The following is a 23,487-nucleotide window of genomic DNA, read 5'->3' on the forward strand; positions in this document are numbered from 1 at the left end:
CTTCTCACACAATTTACAATACCAGCAAGTCTCTGAAAGGATCTATTTTCTCTGCCTTCACCTGTATTTCTTATGAAAATTCTCTTTTATGAGCTGCTATGTTATCTTTTCCCCTGCTCTTCAGTCTTATGTAATATTTATATTGAAAATAACTTTTTTTCTGGGGGAGGGGGTGGGGTACAGAACAGGATTGCAAATAAGAAATGAAAAGGTAAACATAAATCCACCATAATATTTCATTTTCAATAAAACAGAATTTCCATAGAAATAAAAAAAAAAAAAAAAAAAAAAAAAACCTTTGAATTTCTTTTGGTGAAAGAAGTCTTTTGGAAGGAAGTTCATCTTTTGTTTGTAAGCTATTGTGTTTCAAAATGTTTCCTGTGACCATTTCCCCTCAGCAGACTGTAAAACAGTACATTTAGTACGGTAGATAGAATTAAATCTTCACACTGTGTAATATGTACCCTCTCCAGTTATGCCCTGTATTCCAAGGGCTAACTCCTATTCCTTATACCAGAGCCATATTTGTGATTGTCACTAAAAGGAATGTTAAGGCAACACAAGGTTAGGAATTAAAAAAAAACAAAAAAAAAAAACAGGAAAAAAGGGACAAGAAAATGCCTGGTTTCCATTAGCTACCAGAATTGAGTTGAAAACAATTTGAAATCGATCTTGTTAGTTTTCATCGGCAGCAGACTAATATCAATGCAATGTGAGCTGGTTTGGAACGAGGCCTGAGGAAATTTGCTGATGGAGGAAGTGACATATCAAGCGTCCATTTGACAACGACCATAGATTCACTTGAGAATTTTGAGATTCAGCTGATTAATGGGTCTGATGGCAAATAATCCTCATTACACTAGCATTGGATTTATACAAGCCAGGTTATAATGGTTTATGTGAATTGAATTAGAAAAATCTTAGAGATGGGGTCCACAGCACTGGGGTTTATTACACAACTATACATTGTTATTTACTACTCTCAACTCCACAACCCTGAAAGAGCAACATCTTTATGATTCTCCACATCTGCACAAAAGATGCCAAGGTGTTTTTTCCCTTTACTAAATAAAAAGAGAAAGACAAAATGACAAAGCAGGAAACAAACTGTTAATATGCATTTATAGTGCGACTCTATAAGGGCTGACTTGGTCATCACATTTCCATGGCCATATGGGGCAGGCAGGATACATAATAGTAGGCATAAAGCTTTGTTCAGTAATGGCCTTAGTAGAGGTTATGGAAAGTGAGCTACCCTCTTATCTGAAAGTAACAGTATTAGAAGGCAGAGCATGGATAGGTGTGTTCATTTTTGGAAGTGTAAAGCAGTGTGATGTGTGGAAGTAAAAAAAAAAGAAATACAGCTCAAAAGTCAAAACCGAGTCTCTTTACAAAACAGATGGGAATGTTGCAAAAATGCTTTCGGCAATAAATAATAACAAAAAAAAACAGTACAGGGCAGTAAACCCCAGTTCTACATACATTTTAAAGAGTCAGAGGGTTCTAATTAACAGCTTTAAAACTATACATGGGGTGGGGGGTGGGGGGGGGACTATAAGAAACTCAAGTCAAGTAGACAAAAGTACACTCATGTTATGTTAATATCCGGCTGACAACACCAATGAAAGCATCAGCCAAAACAGTAATCTGCTTTATCTCAGTTTTTATGGATACAAGTCAGTTAAAGGAGGGTTAGCAAGTTGAGAGATGGTTTGAAAGGAGGCAAAGTGATAAGTAAAAGAAAGAAAGAGCAAAAAACAAACACAAACACAAAATTGGAAAAAAAAAGCACTGAAATATCCTTCAAAAATTTCCACTGCTCCACTCCATTTTTTCCATTAAAATGGTCTTGCGAAGACGGCCGCCATCATAGGCCCAACAGCCAATCACATTCAGAACATGCCAGTGGGCAGTTCGCTGCTGAACATGCTGTCTAGATCCAGATCTTTGCTCATCAGCTCTTCCTCCAAACCCTCCAGTGCCCACTGGTGGTCAGTCAGCTCCAGTGCTTCCCACTCTGCCTGAAGAGGAGAGATCAGAGATCAGAGGTTTGCACAGACAACTCTAAATACAGTACTGCAGTGTTCTGCATACAAACATTCATAAAAATAATAAAAAAAAGACACACTGAATAGCTTGTCCACATGTGTTCAAATTGCCAGTCTGAATACCAGGGTATCCGGTAAGCCCAGTAACGTGTTCTAAATGACAAAGGATGAAGGCTAACAAAAGTATAGAAATTTCAATTGAACTAAATTATGCCTACAAATGAAGGCATGCAAACTTACATGCAACTAAATGGGGCCTGCAAATGCTCACAAAGTGTTTAATCCAGCTTTAAGAATGATGGGTTTACATGAGAAGTCTCTAGTGTTGCTGAGGATGTCTGTGTAGGTACCATTCTAAACAAATTACAAAAGGAATCAACCGTTACGATCAATTTACAAACAATTCAATTTGGAAACTCTGGGGTACCTTTTTTTTTTCCTTTTGACTTTTAATAATTAAAAGTGACTTTCCCTGTCCTATCTGCAAGTTGAGAGTGGTTTCTCTCAACCTGTGGAGAGGCCAGGGAAAAGCAACTTGTAGAATAAAATCATGTTATTCCAGCCATTCTATTTAGAATATTAGAATCCTGAATACTTTGGTATCCAGCATTCCAACCATGTAGAAGGAATTCCTCTGGTTTGTACAGTAAAAGTAGTGTTCCGTCAGGTTGTGCAGTACTAGGAATACAATGGAAGTATATCGATTGACTTATTGTTTACCTTAAAGGCCTTGTTGGTATCTGCAGGCATGGCCATCGCAGCTCCACTCATCTGTTCCTGCATAATCCGGGACTGGTCCGCTCCTATTGGTTTTGAAAGACATTCAAATGAATTTTGCTATGATCTACTGATTTGACGTGTTTTATAATAATGTTTTGCAATGCAGTAAGGTGTTGGAAATTGAAGACTCTTGAGTTAATTGTGCATGTAGAGAATTTCAACAAAATGATTACAGTGACATTTTCAATAGCTTGTTAAGAGACTTTAAATTGATGTTTTTTTTTGTTTTTTTTTTACTGAACCACCTATACCAGCTCCTCAACTAGTCTTACGTTTCTTGCACCAGCATGGACAGCTGAATACCAGCAAACTACCAGCTCTGATCATGACAGATGTCTACTTTCCAGACCACTGTCACACCATAAAGAGTTAGGGTTGAGAGAGGGTTGACCTAGGAACCTGGGTTCTACTCCTGCTCACACCGTGCCTCAGGTATTTAACAAAAAAAATATGATAATACAACAAAAATTAAAATAATAATTGGCTCCCTGCTGGTTTAAATAGATGTACATGCAGGTGGTATGAAAGTGTTTCTTACATAATATGCTTTAAAATTAGAAGTTTCTCATGACAGCTTCCCACGACAAAAGCTCCTTGCCGTTTGGTACATACAGTTCTGTGTATAATGAAAATTAGAACAGCTGTGTAACCAATAATCCCCACCCACTAACGGAGCTCCGAGCTCTCTCTCACCATTCACACTGACTGAGAGAAGACCTTCTCGATGAGGAATCTACAGCTACTCCTGCAGAATCAACCAAGGCTCTAAGAAGCCAGTAAATGCACTTCTCCTTTAACCAGACATTAAAATGTAACAAAATGCTAAAATAATAACAGATTCGTCCTGCAGCATGGAACATTAAGACTGACGCTGTTGTAGATTTATTCAATAGACCGCAAGCCCTATACGGTACAGGGGTGCGCAGTACTACATGACACAAGCATTACAGAACAGAGGGCACATTACCGTTGTCTTGTCCCAGCATGAGGGAGTACATGCTGCGAAGGCCAAATACATTCAGGAAATACCAGGAGGCCGAGCTCACCCTAAACACAGAAACAGACAGAGGGGTTACAAGAGGCTAAACACACAGGTAGACAACACAGACATTGTACACAGGTAGGATTATACACAGACTAATATGTAGAGCAAATCAGGCACTGGTGCATGCACACATATGGTATGAAGGCAGAAAAACACATAAGTGAATTTACACTGATTTAAGCTGAGAAACAAGACTGGCGTCTGCATGGGAACAGTACAAGCTGAAAAAAATGCAATCTTTGTTTTTCATGGCGCAAATGCTCCCATTGAAAAACCTTGCCATGTTGCAGGAACAATGAAACAAAGAAGCAGCTTGACATCATTTTTTTTTTTTTTCTGGGAAAGGCGCACTTATTATAAATATTATCCAGCAATGTCATTTTCAATTTTTACACCAGCCCTTCACACAAAACATAATTTAAAGAATTAATTTTAGAAATGTAATCAGGAAGCAGGAAGTGAGGTTCACCCTAAGTTATCACAATCAGACACACACACACACAAAGACACACTGAGACAGGCTAGTCGACATGACACAACTGTGAACACACAATCAAGAGAGACTAAAATGTGAGGGAAACGTGTAGAACACTGACCAGGAGGCATCCAGAGTCAGCAGCTCAATCCCCTGCTGCAGCATCGGCTTGAACCGGAGGGTGAGTGGGAAGGGCACCTTGGCTGGGGGAACAGAGGGAAAGGAGCAGGTTACACAACACAGGCCCATGTCCTGAGCTTCCAAGAGACTGTCTGATAAGTCCCCTGCACCGCACAACATAACTGCACCAAACTCCATCTCTACCTCCAGGAGTCATAGCAACAGTACAAAAACATGAATAAATATATCAGGTTCTCACATTGCAAGCTTATGGTGAAAATGTCAGTTATGTAAGTATTTACATACAAGTCACTGTGGAGTGTTAATTTGTTTGCTATAGTGAGGAGTATCAAGACCTCTCTACAGAACTAGGACTGACTGGGTGTTTCTCAAGCACCACTCCCCCGACACTCACTGGTAACAAATCCAGAGAAGGTCCAGTTGATCCAGCCTCCGATGAGGAGCATGGGAAGAACGTTGGTCACGTTCCCCTTTATCATGTCCGTCAGCATGCTGGGATCTGTAAGGGGGGTAAAGAGAGTGAGCCTGAAACATTGCACCTTCCCAGCACCTAGCAGCCTTTCCAAGGGCTTCCAACCTGGTCTGTAATCACCTTTTAAAACCTACATTACTTTCAGCAGCACATGAGATGCAAGCTACAACAGAGCTTCTAACCACCTTCTGTACACCAATATTTCCTTTCAGATGTCTTTTATTTTTGTTAAATACACACACACTCCCTTTACCTGTCATGGGGGAAGGAGGGACCACCTTTCTCTTTGTTTTCTTAAAAAATCCATCATCCTGGTTATTAAAGAAAAACTTCCTCATCAGGAAGGACTGTAGGCAGAGATACAGGAAAGAGATTTATTCAGAATATCAGTATGGTTAGGATACAGAGAATACTAATCCCACACTGATAAACACCTTCCCAAAGAGGATATTTTCACCAAGCTGTAATACACACACAGACATGCATTAACACAGGCTGAAACACGTGCTACAAAAAGCATAGCTAAAGAGATTTTAGCCAAAATGATGACCACATTGAATATATTTTGATCACTCATCATGAATTTGGCATTCTGGTCCTCTTTTGGAGAACCACCCTTTTAGTTTGTTACAGAAACACATGCAAACATCTACATAACACAAGACACATACATACATACATATCCTACCTGTTTAGGGATGTATTTTCCATTTTCTCTCAGAATTCGACTTCTGATTAAAACCTGACTGGATATCAAAAAGAAGCCTCAATTCCGTAACAATGACATTGAGCTACTGCCCAGTTACCATCAGGATATTTAAATGAATATCTATAGTCTCAGTGATTCATTGTGGTCAGCAACATATGTAGGTCTAATTTTGTACCTCCCGTTAAATCACACTAAACATGAATTTACAGTGTACACAAAATACCCTTAGACAGCCCTAGATAGAGGGCTTCTCAGCTACTGTTCTGGCAATGTACCTGTCTGACACCTGCTCCAGGGTGAGTTTCTTGTCACTCTGTAGCAAAATGGAGACATAGTGCCGGATCACTCCCACTAAGAAGGTGATGAAGACAATGGGCAAGACGACCCAGAGACGGATGTTGGAGTCCAGGAGTAGCTCGGGCTCAGCCATGGGGCTGGGGAGACAGCAGAGGTCAGAGGGATTGCAAATGCACTGCAAACATGCTGAAAATTGCAGTTGCACTTCTGGAAAGTGAGTGCATCTCTATTTACCCCATAATGAAAACGAGACATTCCTCACTGATCCTTCCAAAGTTTAAATACAAAGGCGTTTAGGGTAAAATATTTGTAATATTGAACTATTTTTTTTAACTTGAAAACGCTTGCTGAAGGTGTATGTTATGACCACTTTTGCATATATGTATTATAATCTCCAAAACCAAGTGAGACATGTACAGATGAATGTCTGCAGCACAGTGTACAATAATAATAATAAAACAACAACTCACTACAAAGACAACTCGACCAAACGCAATTACAGCCATTATTATAAAGATTGCATCTGTTTGAGGTGTTTCTGGGAAAACAAAAGCCCCCATTTAATATCACAGTCTTTTGCCTGTCCCGAAGACGCGCAATAACCACACACCGAGGAACACTGGAGATCAGTAATCGGAATTATTTTAATATCGGAAAGACTTGATATCATCGTTGGCTACAAATTAAGAACACAAAAGCAAGCATCGTCAATAGTACGATCTCTGCAATGTACTTACCGATGTGATACTTAAAAAATATTAGATGAATAAATCCCTATCCACACTGTGCAGAAAAATTACATAAATTCAGTTCCGAGCAGTATCCGACTTAAATGATAATAGCATCAGCGCTTGCAGCTTCAGCAGCCATTTCATTTCCAAACCAGGAACAACAATGCAAGGGACAACAGCACCATTTGACAGCGGACAGCAAACCAAGGCCCAATCATTCTGGTCAATACACTGCCCCTTGCGGACAAAAATAAAAAAATCCAAGCAGAATTTACGTAAGTTTCCAACCATGAACAAAAAGAAAATAAGAAAAACTAGAGGAACCATGCTGCATTTTTCAAAACTGTTTGCACTTGCAAGGTTCCAGTCTTCTTCAACTTCACCTCACTGTAAAGCCGATTAAAAAAAAGAAAAAGAAAAAAAACATTACTCGGCCAAGGTTTTTACAAAATATCTTCTAAATGTGGACGGTCAACGTCATCACTTTGGAATTTGGCGAGGATCCCTAAACTTCTGCACGACACCAGCGCGGGAAAGTTAACTTTCTGTTTTTAAAAATACAACTAAATAAAGACCGACCAGGAAATTAATCGTCTTTTCAGGTAAATCATAATCTTTCTACATGCTATTTGAATCTTTATTACTAGCTGCTTTGGTATATATCGGTGTCTAAATTTGCGTAGCGATAACAATTATGCAAGAAGAATGCACATTTTTTCACTACCGCACACAATTGGGCTAGGGGGGCGGAGGAGGTCAAGAAGGAGTTTAACCATGCTGTCGCTCGGGCTAATGGAATTCTAAATTATCTTTAGAACCCTTACTCGTTTTAAAATGTCTTCTCAACCAAAATCTGTTTTGTTCTAACAGTGCTGTGAATTCATACCAAGAGAGCCTCATCAAGCTTCTGCTTGGGATTGAGATGCTGAAGGTTGGTGTCTGTGTGTTTGTGTTACTAGACCCATGCAGTTGAATGACTCCCATTCTGTTTCACATTAACACATTCCTATAATTTCCTAATTTCTCCTGCTAGAGGCAGTACGCCTTTTTTTAGGAGTATCTCATCAACCTGTACTACAGGGATGGGCTGGGAAAATAGCTATTTTATTAACCTTAACCTGCAGTGCAACGGGAGTCCATCATGGTCTCTGATGATGCGGCAGGCCGTCATGGCGACTCTGTCTGCAGTGGAGCTGGAGGATTTGCCCGTGATGGTGAAATTCATTCTGCACGCCATCTCGGGAGCGGAGGCTGTAGAGGTACGTTTCAAACACGCACACACAGAGACATGCTTTGCAACCCTAGCAGTTCCCTTACAGTTCCTTTTCTGATTGCACGATACCTGAAGCCCATTTCGTTATACCAACTTGGCTTTTGGTTACATTTTATATCAGGAAAGTAAAACAATTTGCCACCTTGTCCTGAATGTTTGCCATTTAGAATAAAGAAAATATGAATTTATGTGTTGCCAATTGAATACCTTGTTTAATTCTGTATCCTGCAAAACTTTTGATATGGCTGCATTACTTTGATGGCTTTGACCTGTGCATTATTATAATTTTAATTGTATGGTAACACATGATCATTCTGTTCTGAATTTAAATCCTATATCAGCTATTTCTGATGAATTCAGGGATGGAAATAAGACTCCTATTGCATAGTGTTCTCCCCATTCCATGTTTTAAAATTAGCTTAGACACAGTGTATAGGCAACAAGCTCAGATAGTAAAACCAGGAATGGATCAAACTACTATGCATAGGGGGTCTTATTTCAGTCCTTGTCAATCTACTATGTGCCTGGTGGAGGTGGTGAAAAAATACTTCTTGCCTTGCAGGTTGTCTCTGATCTGTGCAAGAAGTTGGAGCTGGAATCCTGTGTGTTACCCCTCCGGTACAAGCATCTCAGAGCCGAGTGAAGAGCAAAGGGAAGGGCGGGTACGTAGAACGTGAGACTGGAAACAAATTGGTTCCCTTTTCATTCCTCTAATACGGGTACAATTCTATATCCCTTTCTCTGTCACTGAAACAGGAGCCATGTTCCACTTCTTTTAGATATTGAAACCAGCGTCATGTCTTTGCTTTATTTAAAGGTCTTCCCTAAACTCTGCAGCCAGCAGCAGCTAGGATTGTGTGAGCCTTGTTTTGGACGCTATTAAGCCAGCAGTTCACTTTCAGAAAGCTATCTCGGAAGCTAGGATAAAGGTGACCCTCTGTGTTAAATTAAAAAAAAACAAAAAAACCACTTACTTAATTATGTACTCATCCTATCTGTCCAGTGTCTTTTCAATCACTGTATATTTATACAGCACGGTACAAAAGCCAAGCATGGCCACCAGTCAGTTACCTTTGATCAGATCAGATTATCTCCAAAATCTAATCGGCACAGTTATAATTCAGGGTTAGTGCTCAATAAAATTTGAGAGAAATTAATGTTTTCTAGCAATTGTTGCGTGGGAGAAAAAATAAATAATCCAAAATGGTTTCCAACCAATCAAATTGGAAAAGACACATAAAATACCCCATTGGTATTTTATACATTCAGTTTTTCAAGTCAACACAACAAACAGTCTCTGTGATAAGACACCAAATCTTGTGTATTATCTGCTCAAACATCTCCAGGATATTGCTGAAAATGAGGTGTTTTTTTTTTTTTTTTTTAGAATACCGAAAACATCTTTTTTTTTTTTTTTTTTTTTTTTTTCTCATAGGCGATTGAGAATATTGATTCAGTGGCAGAACATAAGGTATGTATTTATATATTCATGTGTGCAACAAGCCTTTGCAGCATCGCAGACAGCCATGTCAATTTCCTTCCTGTACAATCAATACTTTATCCCTCATATGAATTGATGGCTGGGTGGAAAGTTAGACTTGGTCACTACCAAGTGATTGGTGAAAGGGTTTTCTACCCAATGGATACAGAGAAACAAGATGGGATGCAGGGTTTGCACTTCTTATAAAATTTAGTCCTGCAAAATAGTTGTTTACCTCCCAGGTCATTGACCTCCTGGTTCTGCTCATCCTGCACACAACCAAATCCAACCACAGCCGGCGCGGGGCGGAGAGGGTCCTGCGGACAAGGTGCGGGGAGTCCCTGCTTCAGGCTGCCGTCTGGGGTCACGCGACGGTCAGTCATATTTCAGAGACTGAGATTTGAAATATCACTTGACATTTCTTGGGCCCTCTTTCAAAGCAAGTGCAAAGGCACTTCATTTTCCTGCAGCACAGACGCATTCTACATACTCTCTTTTTTGACAGGGGTCTTTCTATTAGTCCCATGCATGTCAGCTTAAAAAATTAAACATAAACATTAATATAATCATTCTCTGTCAGAACTGAGACCTAGATCCCTGGTTGAAGAAGTGTTGTGTATTGTGTGTCAGGACTGACAGGCAGGAGTCTTTTTACTAAAAATTGTTTCTCGCCAAACAGGAAGAAGACAATGAGGATAAAAGTGACTCGGAGGTGAGGAATGGAGTCTGAGATGATGAGGTGGAGGATGATGAAGAAGAGAGTACTGATGATTCAGATTAGACACATCTGCTCGAGGAGAGGGGACTGAAGAAGCAGCAACAGCCACTGCCCTGACTGCTTGCCACTACAGCCAGGATACACTGTCCTCTCCCCACCAATACAAAGCTGAGAGCACAGTGTTCATATGCTTTCCTGGAAACCACTCTCAAGCTCGTTGCTTCAGTTATTTTCCTCTTATTTTTTTGCAAGCAGATTCATTATGGTCTCTGTAAAACAGCATTAATTGCAGGCTGACTGAGCACAGTCAGGGTGCTGGGTATCCTGTCTTTGTAACGACTTATATAAAGCTAACTTGCTCCACCTTGGGAGAATGAAATAATAATTTGTAGTTGTGGACTCAATGGGAATAATGTGATGGGAGAATGCATGCACTTTGTATCTTAAAGAAAGAGTTTGTTTTTGTTGAAAATAAAGTTTTGATATATATTATAATTCTACATATTAGACATACTTGTTTAGTTCTAGACAGGGACTTGCAATAACATTGCTAAGAAAATAAATGTTTTATCCTTAAATGATCTGTACAAGAACCACCAACTTCCCTGTAAATATTTGAAATCCCCTAAATTAATATAATCACTTTTTGATAGTCCATTGAGTGATCCTAGCAGGTTTGACTGCACAGATATGACTCAATATGATTCTGGACCTAGACCGGATCCTATTACAGTAGGAACACCTGCTCTTTCCATGATAGACTGATGAAGTGAATCCAGGTGAAAGCTATGGTCCCTTATTGATGTAACTTGTTAAATCCACTTCAATCAGTATAGATGAAGGGGAGACAAGTTAAAGAAGGATTTTTAAGTCTTGACACAATTGAGACATGGATTGTTTATGTGTGCCATTCAGAGGGTAAATGGGCAAAACAAAAGATTTAAGTGCCTTTGAACGGGGTATGGTAGTAGGTGCCAGACGCGCCGGTTTGAGTGTGTCAAGAACTGTGTGTATCAAAGATGGTCCACCACCCAAAGGACATCCAGTCAACGTCAGGCCAGCGTTCGAAAATGGCTCATTGACGAAAGAGGCCAAAGGAGGCTGACACGAACTGTGCAGAGCAACAGACGGGCTACAGTTAGTCAACTGACAGTCCAGTACAATACTGGTGCCGAAAGATCCATAAAAAAATGCACAACTCGTCGTACCTTGATACGAATGGGGTATGGCAGCCGACGACCTAACAGAGTTGCACTTCTTTCAGCAAAAACAAGAAACTGGTTGCAGTGGGCTAAAGAACGAAAACGCTGGACACTGGAGGATTGGAAAAACATTGCCTGGTCTGATGAATCCCAGTTCCTGCTGTTTCACGTTGATGGGAGGACTAGGGTATGGAGAAAACCACATGAGTACATGCATCCGTCATGCCGCGTGTCAACATTGCAGGCTGGTGATGGTGGTGTGATGGTGTGGGGTGTATTTTCATGGCACACATTGGGCCCTTTGATAAAAGTGGAGCAACATTTGAATGCCACAGGATATCTGAACATCATTGCCAATCGGGTGCATCCCTTCATGGCAGTAGTGTATCCATCTGCTAATGGATTTTTTCAGCAGGATAATGCCTCATGCCACAACTCTAGGATTGTCCAGGAATGATTCCACGAACATGACGGTGAATTCAGCTTACTGCAGTGGCCTGCCCAGTCACCAGATCTCAATCCAATTGAGCATCTGTGGGATGAGATTGAATGAGCTATTCGGAGTAGAGATCCACTACTAGCTAACTTGACACAACTATGGGAAGCACTGAAGTCAACATGGGCCAGCATCCCTGCAGAATGCTTTCGACACCTTGGAGAGTCCATGCTCTGATGAATTGAAGCTGTTCTGAGGGCAAAAGGGGGTGCAACTCCTAATGTTTTGTACACTCTGTGTGTGTGTGTGTATATATATATATATATATATATATATATATATATATATATATATATATATATATATATATATATATCACATAGAATATATAAAACAAACAAAAAAAAAGTGTATATATAGTAAATATGACGTATTTTTCAATTGCAGTTATCAAGTAAAAAAGCTGCCAGCATCACCATAAACAGCAGTCTCGGAAAAGCCCTTCGTTTAAGCCTGGGCACTTTTTTTAAAGGGCACCCTGAGCAATGTTGGCCAGTACCAATAATTTATAGGGAGGTCCGTTAAATCAAACCTGATTTGCGACTAATTAGATTTCAGTCTAAAAGAGATGGTTATAGAAACAAAATAATAACTGTAAAGAAAACATTTTTGTATTTGTGAATGGTAAAAAAAAAAAAAAAAAAAAAAAAAAAAAAAAAAATATATTTATTGAACACCCCTCCACTGCGCGTCTCTGCTTGGCGCAAGCAGGAAGCTGTATGGCATGTATCAGTTTAGGGAAGTAAGTCTTGTTTACTCTTAACATCCTGCTTTGTGGAAATCCTTGTGTCCACGTTCGATTACAGTCATAAGACACGTAATTGTATCAGCCGACATCTTTAAAACGTGTGTGTTCCTCGTACTTTACAGAAAAGGAAGACAGTGAATCAGAGCCTGTCAGTTTTAGACCAAAGCAACCGGGAACACATGCAATATAAATATCACCCCTCGATCGTCAGTAGCTTTTTATTTTTTGCATTGACGTGATTTTTTTTTTTAACAATAATGTCTGAATTAATTTTATTGGCACTGATCTCCTTTCTGTTCCTGTTTTTGCTTTTGACTGTTTTGGGAGTCATCCTTTATTCAGGACTGTTTACAGAGGTCGTTATCCGGACAGGGTCCTCGCCGATCAAGAATATCACCATTGCCTACAAATTCAAGCAGGGCTCGTATAAAGAGAGCGGGGCTGTCTTCACTGAGAGTTGCAGCATCGGACCCAAGCTTTCTTCCATCGGCGTGTACTATGATGATCCCAAGCAGGTAAATGCAAGGACCTAATTACTACTAGAATCTGACTACTATCGATCGAAACCCATCAGTTTCCAAGTGGGTGTTGATTAACCCAACGACAGTGTAAAGTTGGGACCCCTATTTTCCAGCATGTCCAGGGACCCCTGGGCGGCCGCGAGATGCCAGGGGCTAGTGGTGCAAATACAGAGACAGGGATGGAAATAAGACTCCCATTGCATAGCGGCTGGATCATTCTTGGTTTTACTATGGAATGACGAGAACTGCTATGCAATAGGAGTCTTGTTTCAGTCCTTGAGAAATATTCTCTCCCAAATGACAATGAGGTTGTTTCGTACAGTTACAGAATCATCATTTTCAATTCCTTTGCTAAAAGCATGTACCATAACAAAAGGAGAACATCACTCCACATTTCTGTGAATTCATTGGGTTAAGGGTCAGCTGTCAGGATACCTGATGTCATAAATTACCACAAAAAGCTTTGGGAAGCCCTGCTGTAAGGACATCCCTGTATTCTTGCATTTTAATTCACTACCCGAATAAACTGTGACAGGCCTTAGATTTCACCTGTTTCATCTCATTATAAATAGTTGTAAATTATACTGGTATCCAGGGCAGTGTCTATTCACAGTACTGCTGTGTAGCTAGTAAGGAATGATGCATTACTTGCGCCAATGGAAAATGGAAACTATATACTGTACACAGCAGTGATGTAAATATTGTATGATCTCTTACCATTTACAGCGGTGGTGTAAATATCGTATGCTCCCTTACTATTTACACCACTGCTGTTATCTTTGCCCAAACCATAACCTTAGCATTTCTCATTAGTTGTTATTGGGAAACCAATAAACTGTAGCCCTAACTCTAACCTTAACCTAATCATTAGGGCTTGTACGTGAATTCCTTTAAATACCCCATCTGGCCACCTGGAAGGCCTGCTGTGCTTTATAACTGTAGTTCTTCTGCCAACTCACTTTGTCTTTGGTTTGCAGATGCATCAAATCCCTTTATGGATTTGTTTTTACATTAATCATAAAAATTGGGTCTAAGGTCAAAGAAATGACAGCTGCCGCTGGAAGTCTCTATGTATCTTTTGCTCTAAAAAATAGGGTTGTTTGTGAATGTGAACCAAGCTTATGAAATTATTCTCCAGAGGGGGCTATTTTTATTTGAAATGGTGGTAGTATGTATGTCTGTCATTATTTAGATAAATTATATAGACTGCCAGTATGTTTATGTGTGTGTTTTTTTAACAAGCTGCTCAAACTACACTTTGTGCAAAATAGAGCAAGGTGATATATTTTGTTAGTCCCCCATAAAGTTTTAGGACCTTATATATGGCCTGTCAGTAAATCACACTGCAGCATGGCATTGATTTAAGATGGAAAGACAAAGAGCCATATTTTGTTTTTCACAACACATAGACATAGGTCTAGACATACCTCAAAATAAAGGTTGTTGTCTTATCAAACCATTAAACAAACTAACTCTTATCAGTATTTTGAAAATATTATCAGTATAGAAACTCTGTTTAACTGAGCTTGAAGTGAACTGTACTGTGATTAATGACCTTGTACTTCTGCTAGTAATACAGTAGCAGAGGACAGCAGCTTTGAAGGAGTGAGGCTGTTTGTGTCTAAGCTAAAACTACCTGGGGAATATAAACAAGGAACATGTAAACAATTTGGCCAACTACAGTAGGTGTGCTTTCTGAAAAAATACAATGCAAAGAAGGCTGAACTGTGCCAGACAGTGGAATTGCATTTGAAATAAAACATTATTGTGGGAGTCTCTATTTTTAGGAATGTACACAGTACACTTCAGTGAAGTCAGGAAAACAGAGATAAGGGTGCGCACATTAATATGTAAACAGTGAAGGTAGTTTGGATAAGGATTTCCTGAAGGCCAAGAAACATTTTGGTTCAGAGCTATGCTGGTCCCAGGTTATGGACTGTTTCCTTTTAAAGGAGGATGGAAAGAGACAAGCAGAACGTCTCCTTTTCTGCTTTACAGGAGATATAATAGAATACACATTACAGTCCAATAGCTTAGTGTGCTCAAGGTACACAGTTGAGTGTATAAGTATAATACAGCTATGGTCAAAAGTTTTACAACCCCTAGAGTCTTAGGATCGAGACATACATGTAATTAGAAAAAAGTACTATAGGAACATGATTTAGATCTTTTATTTAACATAATGTGAAGTAACTTAAAAAAAAAATGATGGTGATTAAGTAGATTCAAGAAAATGCACAGAGTCCTTTTCTTCAATCAGTTGCCAGGTTTATTGAGATATGCAGGGAGTCTGGTCCCAGGTACAGGACAAACACAATACTCAACATTACAATGTTTGCATGACATTAAATACCCTTCTGTATAGATGGTCCACCTCCCCTTTCTCTGACACTTAACCAATGGTCAAGGTACAACACATTATTCTGTTAATTTAGTGTGTGTGTGTGTGTGTGTAGTCTAGTGTGACAACCTCTGAACTCAGTGCATTCTTCACACTCCTGGAGAAAAAAGGTCCATAAATCTGCCCCTTTGATCCTAGTGGCATTATCTCTTTCGATCTCTCTGAGAACCTCTGGGTCCAATGCCAGTCCCTGGGAGCCTTTTAGCCCCTTTATGCTTTGAATTCCAAAGTCTTACAGCCTGGCCCCTTCTGGTCCACAGCATTGTTATCTTTTTAGCTTTTACTTTTTAGTTAATTCTTTATGGTGATGCAAAACATTTGGCCATAGCTGTGTGTGCCACTTTTTGAGCGCTGGCCTCCTATTTATTGTTGGAGGTAGTTGAACCCTCTAAAATGCATTTTGGTAGTGTCAATCAACTGTAAAAGAAAATTACATTTTATCTTGCTTAATGATTCCTTTTATTCTACCATTTAAAACTTGTCTCTCAATCTGTATATTGACTGCTGCATCACAGAGAAAGCTGGAGTAGCAAAAGTTGGACAAATGTTGTGTGTCATGTCAGCTCTACAACTGTTTGTGTTTTGATAATAGAGTATCGTAATACATCACCTTCCACAGCTCACTTCCTAAATCCCACTCTAGGGATGGCTGTGCTGGATCTAACAGTAGCTCAAAGTCGCTGCTATTACAGTAACTCCCTCTCACCACCTCCTTTAGCACAGCTCTCCGTCTGAACTGGATTAGGCAAACTGTGAAATAAGCATACTGCACCAGGCCTTTTGTTGAATTTTATTTTTATTTTAATGATTCATGGCAGTGTGACTTCGTGGTTAGAACAGAGGACAGGAAGATATGAATTTGGCTGCTTTTTGTGGCTGAGTGAAAGGAAAAAACAATAAAAGGTCAGGTTCTTTCCACATGCATGGCTGGTCTGCGTTTATTTGCTGGATGTAGGGAGCTGGTATGGGGCAACAGGTGCCAGTGGAATTAGTACAGCAGTGTATATGTTAAACCATGTCATGGTATTTTGTTTGCTGTTCCTTTTTCCATTTTGAAAACTACTGTGAGAAACGGTTTGTTTTGGTTGACTCTTTGATTGATGTAATAAAAATATGAGAACAAAATAAATGTAAATATTAGTGTGCATGGAAAATGGGTAACAGCAAAGCAATGCTCAAAACGTAACACGTTGACATTGTGGGTTGCACCTACAGGTGTCAGGTTAACGTTCTAGACTGTTTTTTTTTTTTTTTTTTTTTTTTGACTGTAAGAGCCATACTGATGACTGGTACTGCCGACTCTCCTGCAATATGTGTGAGTCTCTTCAGTGTATTTTTGTCTTTTAAAAGCTGGTAAAATTGCAGGGTTTAATAATATTAACGCTGTAATTACTGATTTGCATACGGTATTATTATGTGCATGTCAATGCAGTGCCATCTGAGCAGTAAACTGTGCTTCCATTTTCCAGAGAACCTCAGTTATTTTCCTTGACAACACCCACAAGAAGCAAACAAACAGATTTGCGGACACACTCTCTAGACGGTCCCAGGATGACTGTGGTGACAAACTCTTCAGTTAAATGTCAGTTTTAGCAGATGGAAACATAAATAAAACCAGTGGCTGGTCAAGCCAGATTTTCTCTTTATTATCTTTGCTGTAGTGTCTTTTTTAATGATCTCAATGGTCAGATTTAAATACAGCCATGTTTTAAAATGTTATATTAATCCAAGTGACCGTTTCCACCCAGGGCTGAATTATTGATCCTCTTCATTTACTTAATATTTATTTTTATGTTTTTAAAAACATACCAGCATACATTTACATCTTGAGGTTTTGAAGAAATGCATTCTTTTTTCCTATCTGTGTTTGTAATTTGTGATTAGCTTGGGTTTTTCAGAGCATTAAAGTCTGGAGTCTGTACTATTCTACAGTGCAGTGTCAGTTGTCATGGAAACTGACTCCCATCCTTTAAGGCAGAACCTTTAATCTTTCTTGTGGTCTTTACAATTGCTACGGAGGCGGTTGCCTGCTATGTCGTGCGTCATGTGACTTGATATCATCTCACTCTAGAGCTGATTACTTCTGCCACAATAGTTTCAGTGTAATTGTTAGAAATGGTTGCTACCGTATGAATACAGAAAAGTTGACTATTTATTACAGTGAACCATTAAAACAAATGAAATCATACAATATTTAATTCTATCAGTTTCAATCAGTGGATAGCCATCTTGTGGCTTTTTGAAATACAAAACTGTGAATCAGATGTGTTGAAAGTACTAATTGGAAGGATAGAATATTATCTGTCATTTGCAAAAAATGAATTGAGTGTGTTTATAAAGTAATTACGGTAATTGCAGTTTTCTTTTCAAACACTATTGCAGTAGTTGTCATGTCCGCATTTGCAATACAAAACTGCTACTCTTAGTTATGTCAGAGTGATTATGTTATGTGCTCCACATTTTAGGTTTATAGTACTTGCTTAGTGAGTTTTCAGTGGCAGGTTTGGATTGTGTTCAACAGTCTCATACATTGCTTCAGTCTGGCCTGCTTACAGTGACAATCCCAATCTTATATCCTGTCAGATGCAGTCATGTTTTCAGTCCACTACCCTGTCTAAAGGTACATTTCCCTTAACCAGAGAAGGCTGCTTCTCCAAGACTGGTAGAATGGTAGCATTCAGAATACCCTATAAAAATCATGGATCACTATTGCAGTTTGTATTAAATTGTTGTAAGCAGACTATGTTACATGTGTGTCTGTTATTATCTGTGTTTTGTGGTGGTTTATTTTTTCATATAAATGTTGTCTTCTAAATCTCATCAATATAAATGTTCATTTTTGTGTTATTGTTTTAGTGGATAATGGACATCTTCTGTTATAAAAGGCAGTTTAAAAAGAGTGACAGCCACCAAAGCTTTAATAAACAAATTACCTGCAGTAACGTTCTCCCTGACTCCTTTAACATTGTGCTGAATATTTGTTTTATTCTTGGCTGCTTCATTCTGTAGATTGTTTTAAAATGCTGCTTTCTTATACCTAACTGCTGTGCTGTCTTACCGCAGGCATGCCACAGGGTTTAAATCAGTGTGCCAGTGTTTTAACTGTGTGTGTATATACAGTATAATTTATTTAGATAGACTTGTGGTCTGAAAGTCCTAATATAACAGATTTTTATATACATTATTAATATTACACATTTTTAATGTGTACCTACATTTGATTTTTGATTTTGAACCTTTTGGGAAAGCAGTTTTCCTTTTTCAAAGTGTGTGTGTGTGTGTGTGTGTGTGTGTGTGTGTGTGTGTGTGTGTGTGTGTGTGTGTATATATATATATATATATATATATATATATATATATATATATATATATATATATATATAATAATAATATATGATGGGCTACAGTGAGTTACCGGAAAGTAATTTCATCTAGGGTTTCTGTGCCATGATAAAATACGAGAGCGAAGGTCGAGTAATTTATAAACTGTCACAGAAACCTGAGATGAAATTGTTTTCCTGTAACTCAGGAAATTATTATTTTCTTTTTTTTTATAATACCTGGATCCCCTTGTGATGCTAATATTAAAGAAGACTAGGCTCAGCAGTACAGTTGTTTTTTTAAACGTAGTGTTTTAGTGCTGTGCAGACATCCTTTTCTCCAGTTTCCCTGAAATACGAATGTATCAGCTTTACAGCTTTTTTTAAAGAAAACGTATTCTACATTAAAGAACATTTATTACTTTGGGTGTTGTCGAGTGATTTAAAGTGATGGTCTCGAGGAGTCTAAAGATATGTATCACAATGCATGTGGTGCTCCTGTTGGGCTAGTGTATGAGGTATAGTAAGATCAAATGATCAAATAGTGGCAAACAATATGGTTATATTACAATTATGTCTGTTCAACAAGATGACAACTTCCCAACAACACCAAATGTGACCCTGTCTGACCTCCTTTATTTTATTGTAGACCTTGATTGTGCTCTGTTCAAGACAATAACATGGTGAGATCTCTTGTCAAACACACTTGAAAGGGTTAATTGAGGGAGTTCTGAGTCATTGAGTTATCAGAGTAGGGAAGGTGTTTGAACACTGAATCACTGCCTGCGCTATCGCTATTTATTTTGCAGCTTTGTGATAGGAATGAAAATGTTAGGTGTTAAGTAACGTGATATGCTTCGTGTACAGAATGTTTGTTAGTAATGTTGCATATTGTACATATTAAGATGATCTGTATTCAAATAAGAACAATATATATATATATATTTTTTTATCTGCTCCTTTGTAATTTCTACACAATAAATATCTGCAGCTGTATCAAGACCTCAATGATTTATTTATTAGCTAGCTCTTATGCAGGCCAAAACTACTGCAATAAACCAGGATGTGGTAAATCTATGTATAAAGGACTATATACTGTACAGTTGAATTTATAATGTAAATTGCTGCCCCCTGGTGGATAAGCATTCCTACTTGCGTGAAAAACCAGAATGTTTTTTTTTTTTTTTTTTTGCAATTTCTGCTCCCCCCCTCCCCACAACTGTAAATTGCTTCAGTCTTTTTATGAACAAAATGAGAAAACATGATAACTTTCTACCACTGGGTGGCAGTAAAACCATACAGGAGCAGCAGGTCAACGTATTTAAAAAAAAAATGAATGCTATGTTATTGATAATACATTTAAAATTCATATCTGCTGTTACACAGTATACACAGGATAAGTTTTGAACATTTAGCAAAAATACCCTCTATAAAGTATATATTTTTTTTGCAAACAAAAGAACGGGAGGGTATACTGTACTGTATAATGACATTTTCCCTTGGCCTGGAGAGGGTCCAGCACACTTGAGAGTGAAGTCATTGAAGATTGAATATTGACAATAGAGTTCTATGATTGTAAAAATAATATAACAGACAGAGGCACGAACACATTCAGTTGTTTCTAAGTTCATTTTCTTATGTACGTTTATTTCATTTTATTTTACATTGTGGAATAAGTAGTTAGTTAACTGTTAATACAGAGAAAGCAAAATGATCATGCCCTCGGTCTTCTGAGAAATACATAGATGTGCCTGTGGCTGCAAACATGACCTGGTTTATCAAAATAAATGGTAGATCAAGGCTGAAGGCTGCAAGGCAGTGTCCTGCTCACATCTGGGTAAAACACCTCTCTGAATGTTTGTCTTGGTTTAGTGTCCAGCAATGCAGCTGGAAATGTAACGTCTTTGTGGTTGTAAACAGAGAAAGGCCAAACATCCAAACTTGAAACATACATGTCCAAAGTTTGTCAGAACTTCCATTTCAACTCCCTCATGATCTCCAGCATCTTAGTTTTGTTCAGTTGGTCCTTGGCGTGATCTAAAAGAAAATACATTTTCTTTTTTTAAATTTCTTTTTCAAATTAGAGTTAATTATTGGAGGCCATTGAAGCTCCTACAAAATACATAGGCTTGATTTATCCATCTGTGCACTCTTATTAGAAAACAAGCAGAGTATCCATTTTGTTTAGTGGTTTCCTGAGTACAATTTGAGAATGTCTTTGATTATGAAGCTATTTGTGTAATTTTGCTTTTGTTATAATGTCAGTGAGCCAGCAAATTACACAAGATAACAAGTCTTATACAAGAAGAGGCACCCTACACATGACATATTAGCTTATATGTCTGTATGCTTGGTTTTCACCATGGTGCATTGTAAGATATACGAGAAGGGTACAGGACACAGAAGGATATCAGCATATTATTTTAACACGTACACAGCAGTAACAATCGTCTTTTTTCATTTTTTCATTTTGAAATAGCTGGAAAACAGAAGTATATTGTCCCATATTACTGTAGAAACACTGTGTGTGTTATTAATTTCAGATGTAATTTCTGCTTTGTTTTCCTTTGCATGATAACTTTAACAATTCTGTCATATGAACAAATGCAAACAGTGTCATTTTTGCAACCATATACATTTCAAGCAGCGCCTGTTTGAATATTCATATAGCTGTAGCTTTTGTGTGCACGACATTGCATTCTTAATAATTATACCAGGTTGTTCAACCATTGAAAATCTCTTCTGAAATCAATGCTTCATTCACTTTACTGCTTTAAACTTCACATGCCTTCCTTAGTGTGGCAGTTTGCATGTTATGTGTTTTCAGATGAAAAAACAAGACTGCTAACAATATCAGCTAACCTGAAAAAGTACATTTTACTTGAATATTAATTTGTTTAGCTTGTGTAATTTGGTTGGCCTACGCACCCTCATTATTCCTCTCATTTTTATCCACTACACCCGTTTGGTTGGCCTACGCACTCTCATTATGCCTCTCATTTTCATCCACTACACCCTAACCATAAATTTTGATAAATTGAACTGTAGATATGTAAAAAATAAATATATTTCAATTAGAGGTTGGCATGGGTAGAACATCCAGAACTGAGTACCCGCCATGAAAAATACCCGGTTGCCCGGATCTTTTTCGGGTAGAGGTTTTAAAAAAAATTACATATATTAATATTTTAAGTGCATGGCACTTAGTACACATACATTTAGTCCCTTCAGATCTGTAGACTTGTGTAACCTTTTTCAGTACTAGAAACATAATAATAATAATAATAATAATAATAATAAATAATAATAATAATAATAATAATCTCAGTTTAAATACAGTTATTAATGTTAAATGTGCATCATACTGCGGGATTCTTTGCGAAATATGTTGGCCGTATTCCATTAGTGTTGTTGTTGTTAGCATGGCTGCTACATTCAATTTTAAAACTAATGCTGTAGTACAGAAACGCTATTATGTTATGGACTGTCGCTACCGTAAGGTGAGCTAGTGTGACATGTGCGTCTGTTTTGTTGTAACAATAAAGTGCTGTTCCTGATCACTCCATTCTACAAGGCATATAGAATTTATTTACCAATAAATAAAGGAAGCACACTTACTTAATGTGCTCTGTATTGTTTTATTTTAATTGTATTTAGTTGCTTATTTATTTATAAATAAAGGCTGCTTATTGTATCTTTTTGGTAGGAAACTATATCTGCGTAATAACTATAGATAAAGCCTTCTGTACTGAAAGCCACACGGTTATTATTAATGGTTCACAGAGTTATCACTTTTATGTTGTTTTCTTTCTGATTGAGTTCCTGAGAAGAATAGTCATTACAGTTATTATTATTGAGGTGTACTTGTCGCTGTCTGTGTGTTATTGTTTTGTATAAAACATTGATATCCTGTCAGTTAAGAAAATGCTTAATACAAAAGCATGTTTTAACATTGTCTTTATTATGTCAGCCAGAGACCCACGCTTACAACTGTATTGTCATATTTTCTACATTTTTGTTTAAATTCTCAAATTAATAATCGATACCCGGGTAGTGAAAAGAGACCTGGGTCTGGCCGGGTAATTTAAAACCTGACAGTTACCCGTGTTTTTGGGTTCCTGTGCCGACCTCTAATTTCAATCTATATGGTGGAGATACATCTTTAAATACAGAGGATTAAGAGAGTAAGTCAATGTGAACTGAGACTCCCACAACTGCATCAAAACCTCTTTGTGTAGCAATATTTTCCCAAGCCTCCAACCAGCAAGTGCCCTTGCTCAAGCAGAATTAGTTTAATTGCTAAATCCTAAGCTCTGCTTGCAAACATTGAACAATTGCAATTGCCGTTGTGCTTGAGGCTCATTGAAGGTGCAGGAGGTAAGTGCTGATACTGTTATCAAGGTCAAACACACAGCCAGAGGAATATTTTGCAGTGCTTCAGACTGTCATGTATTTACCTTTTAACAAATAAAATGACTTTGAATTTGAATCATTTTTCTACAAACCAGCTTGTAGGAGGTGAAGTACTTGCACACTAACACAGTGATAATGGAAGCAGAATTCAAATGAAATTAAACTGGATGTACCAAACGTTTCTGTATAACACCATAAACTGGATATCGGCTCTGCA

At 38.2% G+C, this 23,487-nt stretch overlaps 2 protein-coding genes and 1 long non-coding RNA gene across 3 annotated transcripts in view; 2 read left to right on the top strand and 1 right to left on the bottom strand.

Annotated features, from left to right (window-relative positions):
* Positions 1–1,105: 1,105 nt before the first annotated feature.
* On the bottom strand, positions 1,106–7,033 carry LOC121328857 (ER membrane protein complex subunit 3). The gene is made up of 9 exons (XM_041273982.1): positions 6,705–7,033; positions 5,946–6,104; positions 5,650–5,707; positions 5,215–5,308; positions 4,884–4,988; positions 4,470–4,551; positions 3,796–3,875; positions 2,769–2,851; positions 1,106–2,021 (listed from the first exon to the last, which is right to left on the bottom strand). The coding sequence occupies exons 2-9, from the start codon at positions 6,098–6,100 to the stop codon at positions 1,893–1,895; spliced, it is 786 nt and encodes a 261-aa protein (XP_041129916.1). The 5' UTR covers positions 6,101–6,104; positions 6,705–7,033; the 3' UTR covers positions 1,106–1,892.
* A 2,372-nt stretch (positions 7,034–9,405) lies between these two features.
* On the top strand, positions 9,406–10,588 carry LOC121328410. Its single transcript, XR_005951682.1, has 3 exons — positions 9,406–9,442; positions 9,694–9,825; positions 10,131–10,588. It is a non-coding gene; the product is annotated as an uncharacterized LOC121328410 (long non-coding RNA).
* Positions 10,589–12,576: 1,988 nt separating this feature from the next.
* Positions 12,577–23,487, top strand: part of LOC121328752 (testis-expressed protein 264 homolog) — an 83,359-nt gene continuing 72,448 nt past the window's right edge. The window contains exon 1 of the mRNA XM_041273786.1: positions 12,577–13,130. Within this exon, the coding sequence (XP_041129720.1) occupies positions 12,873–13,130 (258 nt within the window). The 5' untranslated portion in view covers positions 12,577–12,872. The remainder of the gene's footprint in view (positions 13,131–23,487) is intronic.

The sequence above is a fragment of the Polyodon spathula genome, chromosome 16 (assembly GCF_017654505.1).
Source record: "Polyodon spathula isolate WHYD16114869_AA chromosome 16, ASM1765450v1, whole genome shotgun sequence".
Taxonomy (NCBI): domain Eukaryota; kingdom Metazoa; phylum Chordata; class Actinopteri; order Acipenseriformes; family Polyodontidae; genus Polyodon; species Polyodon spathula.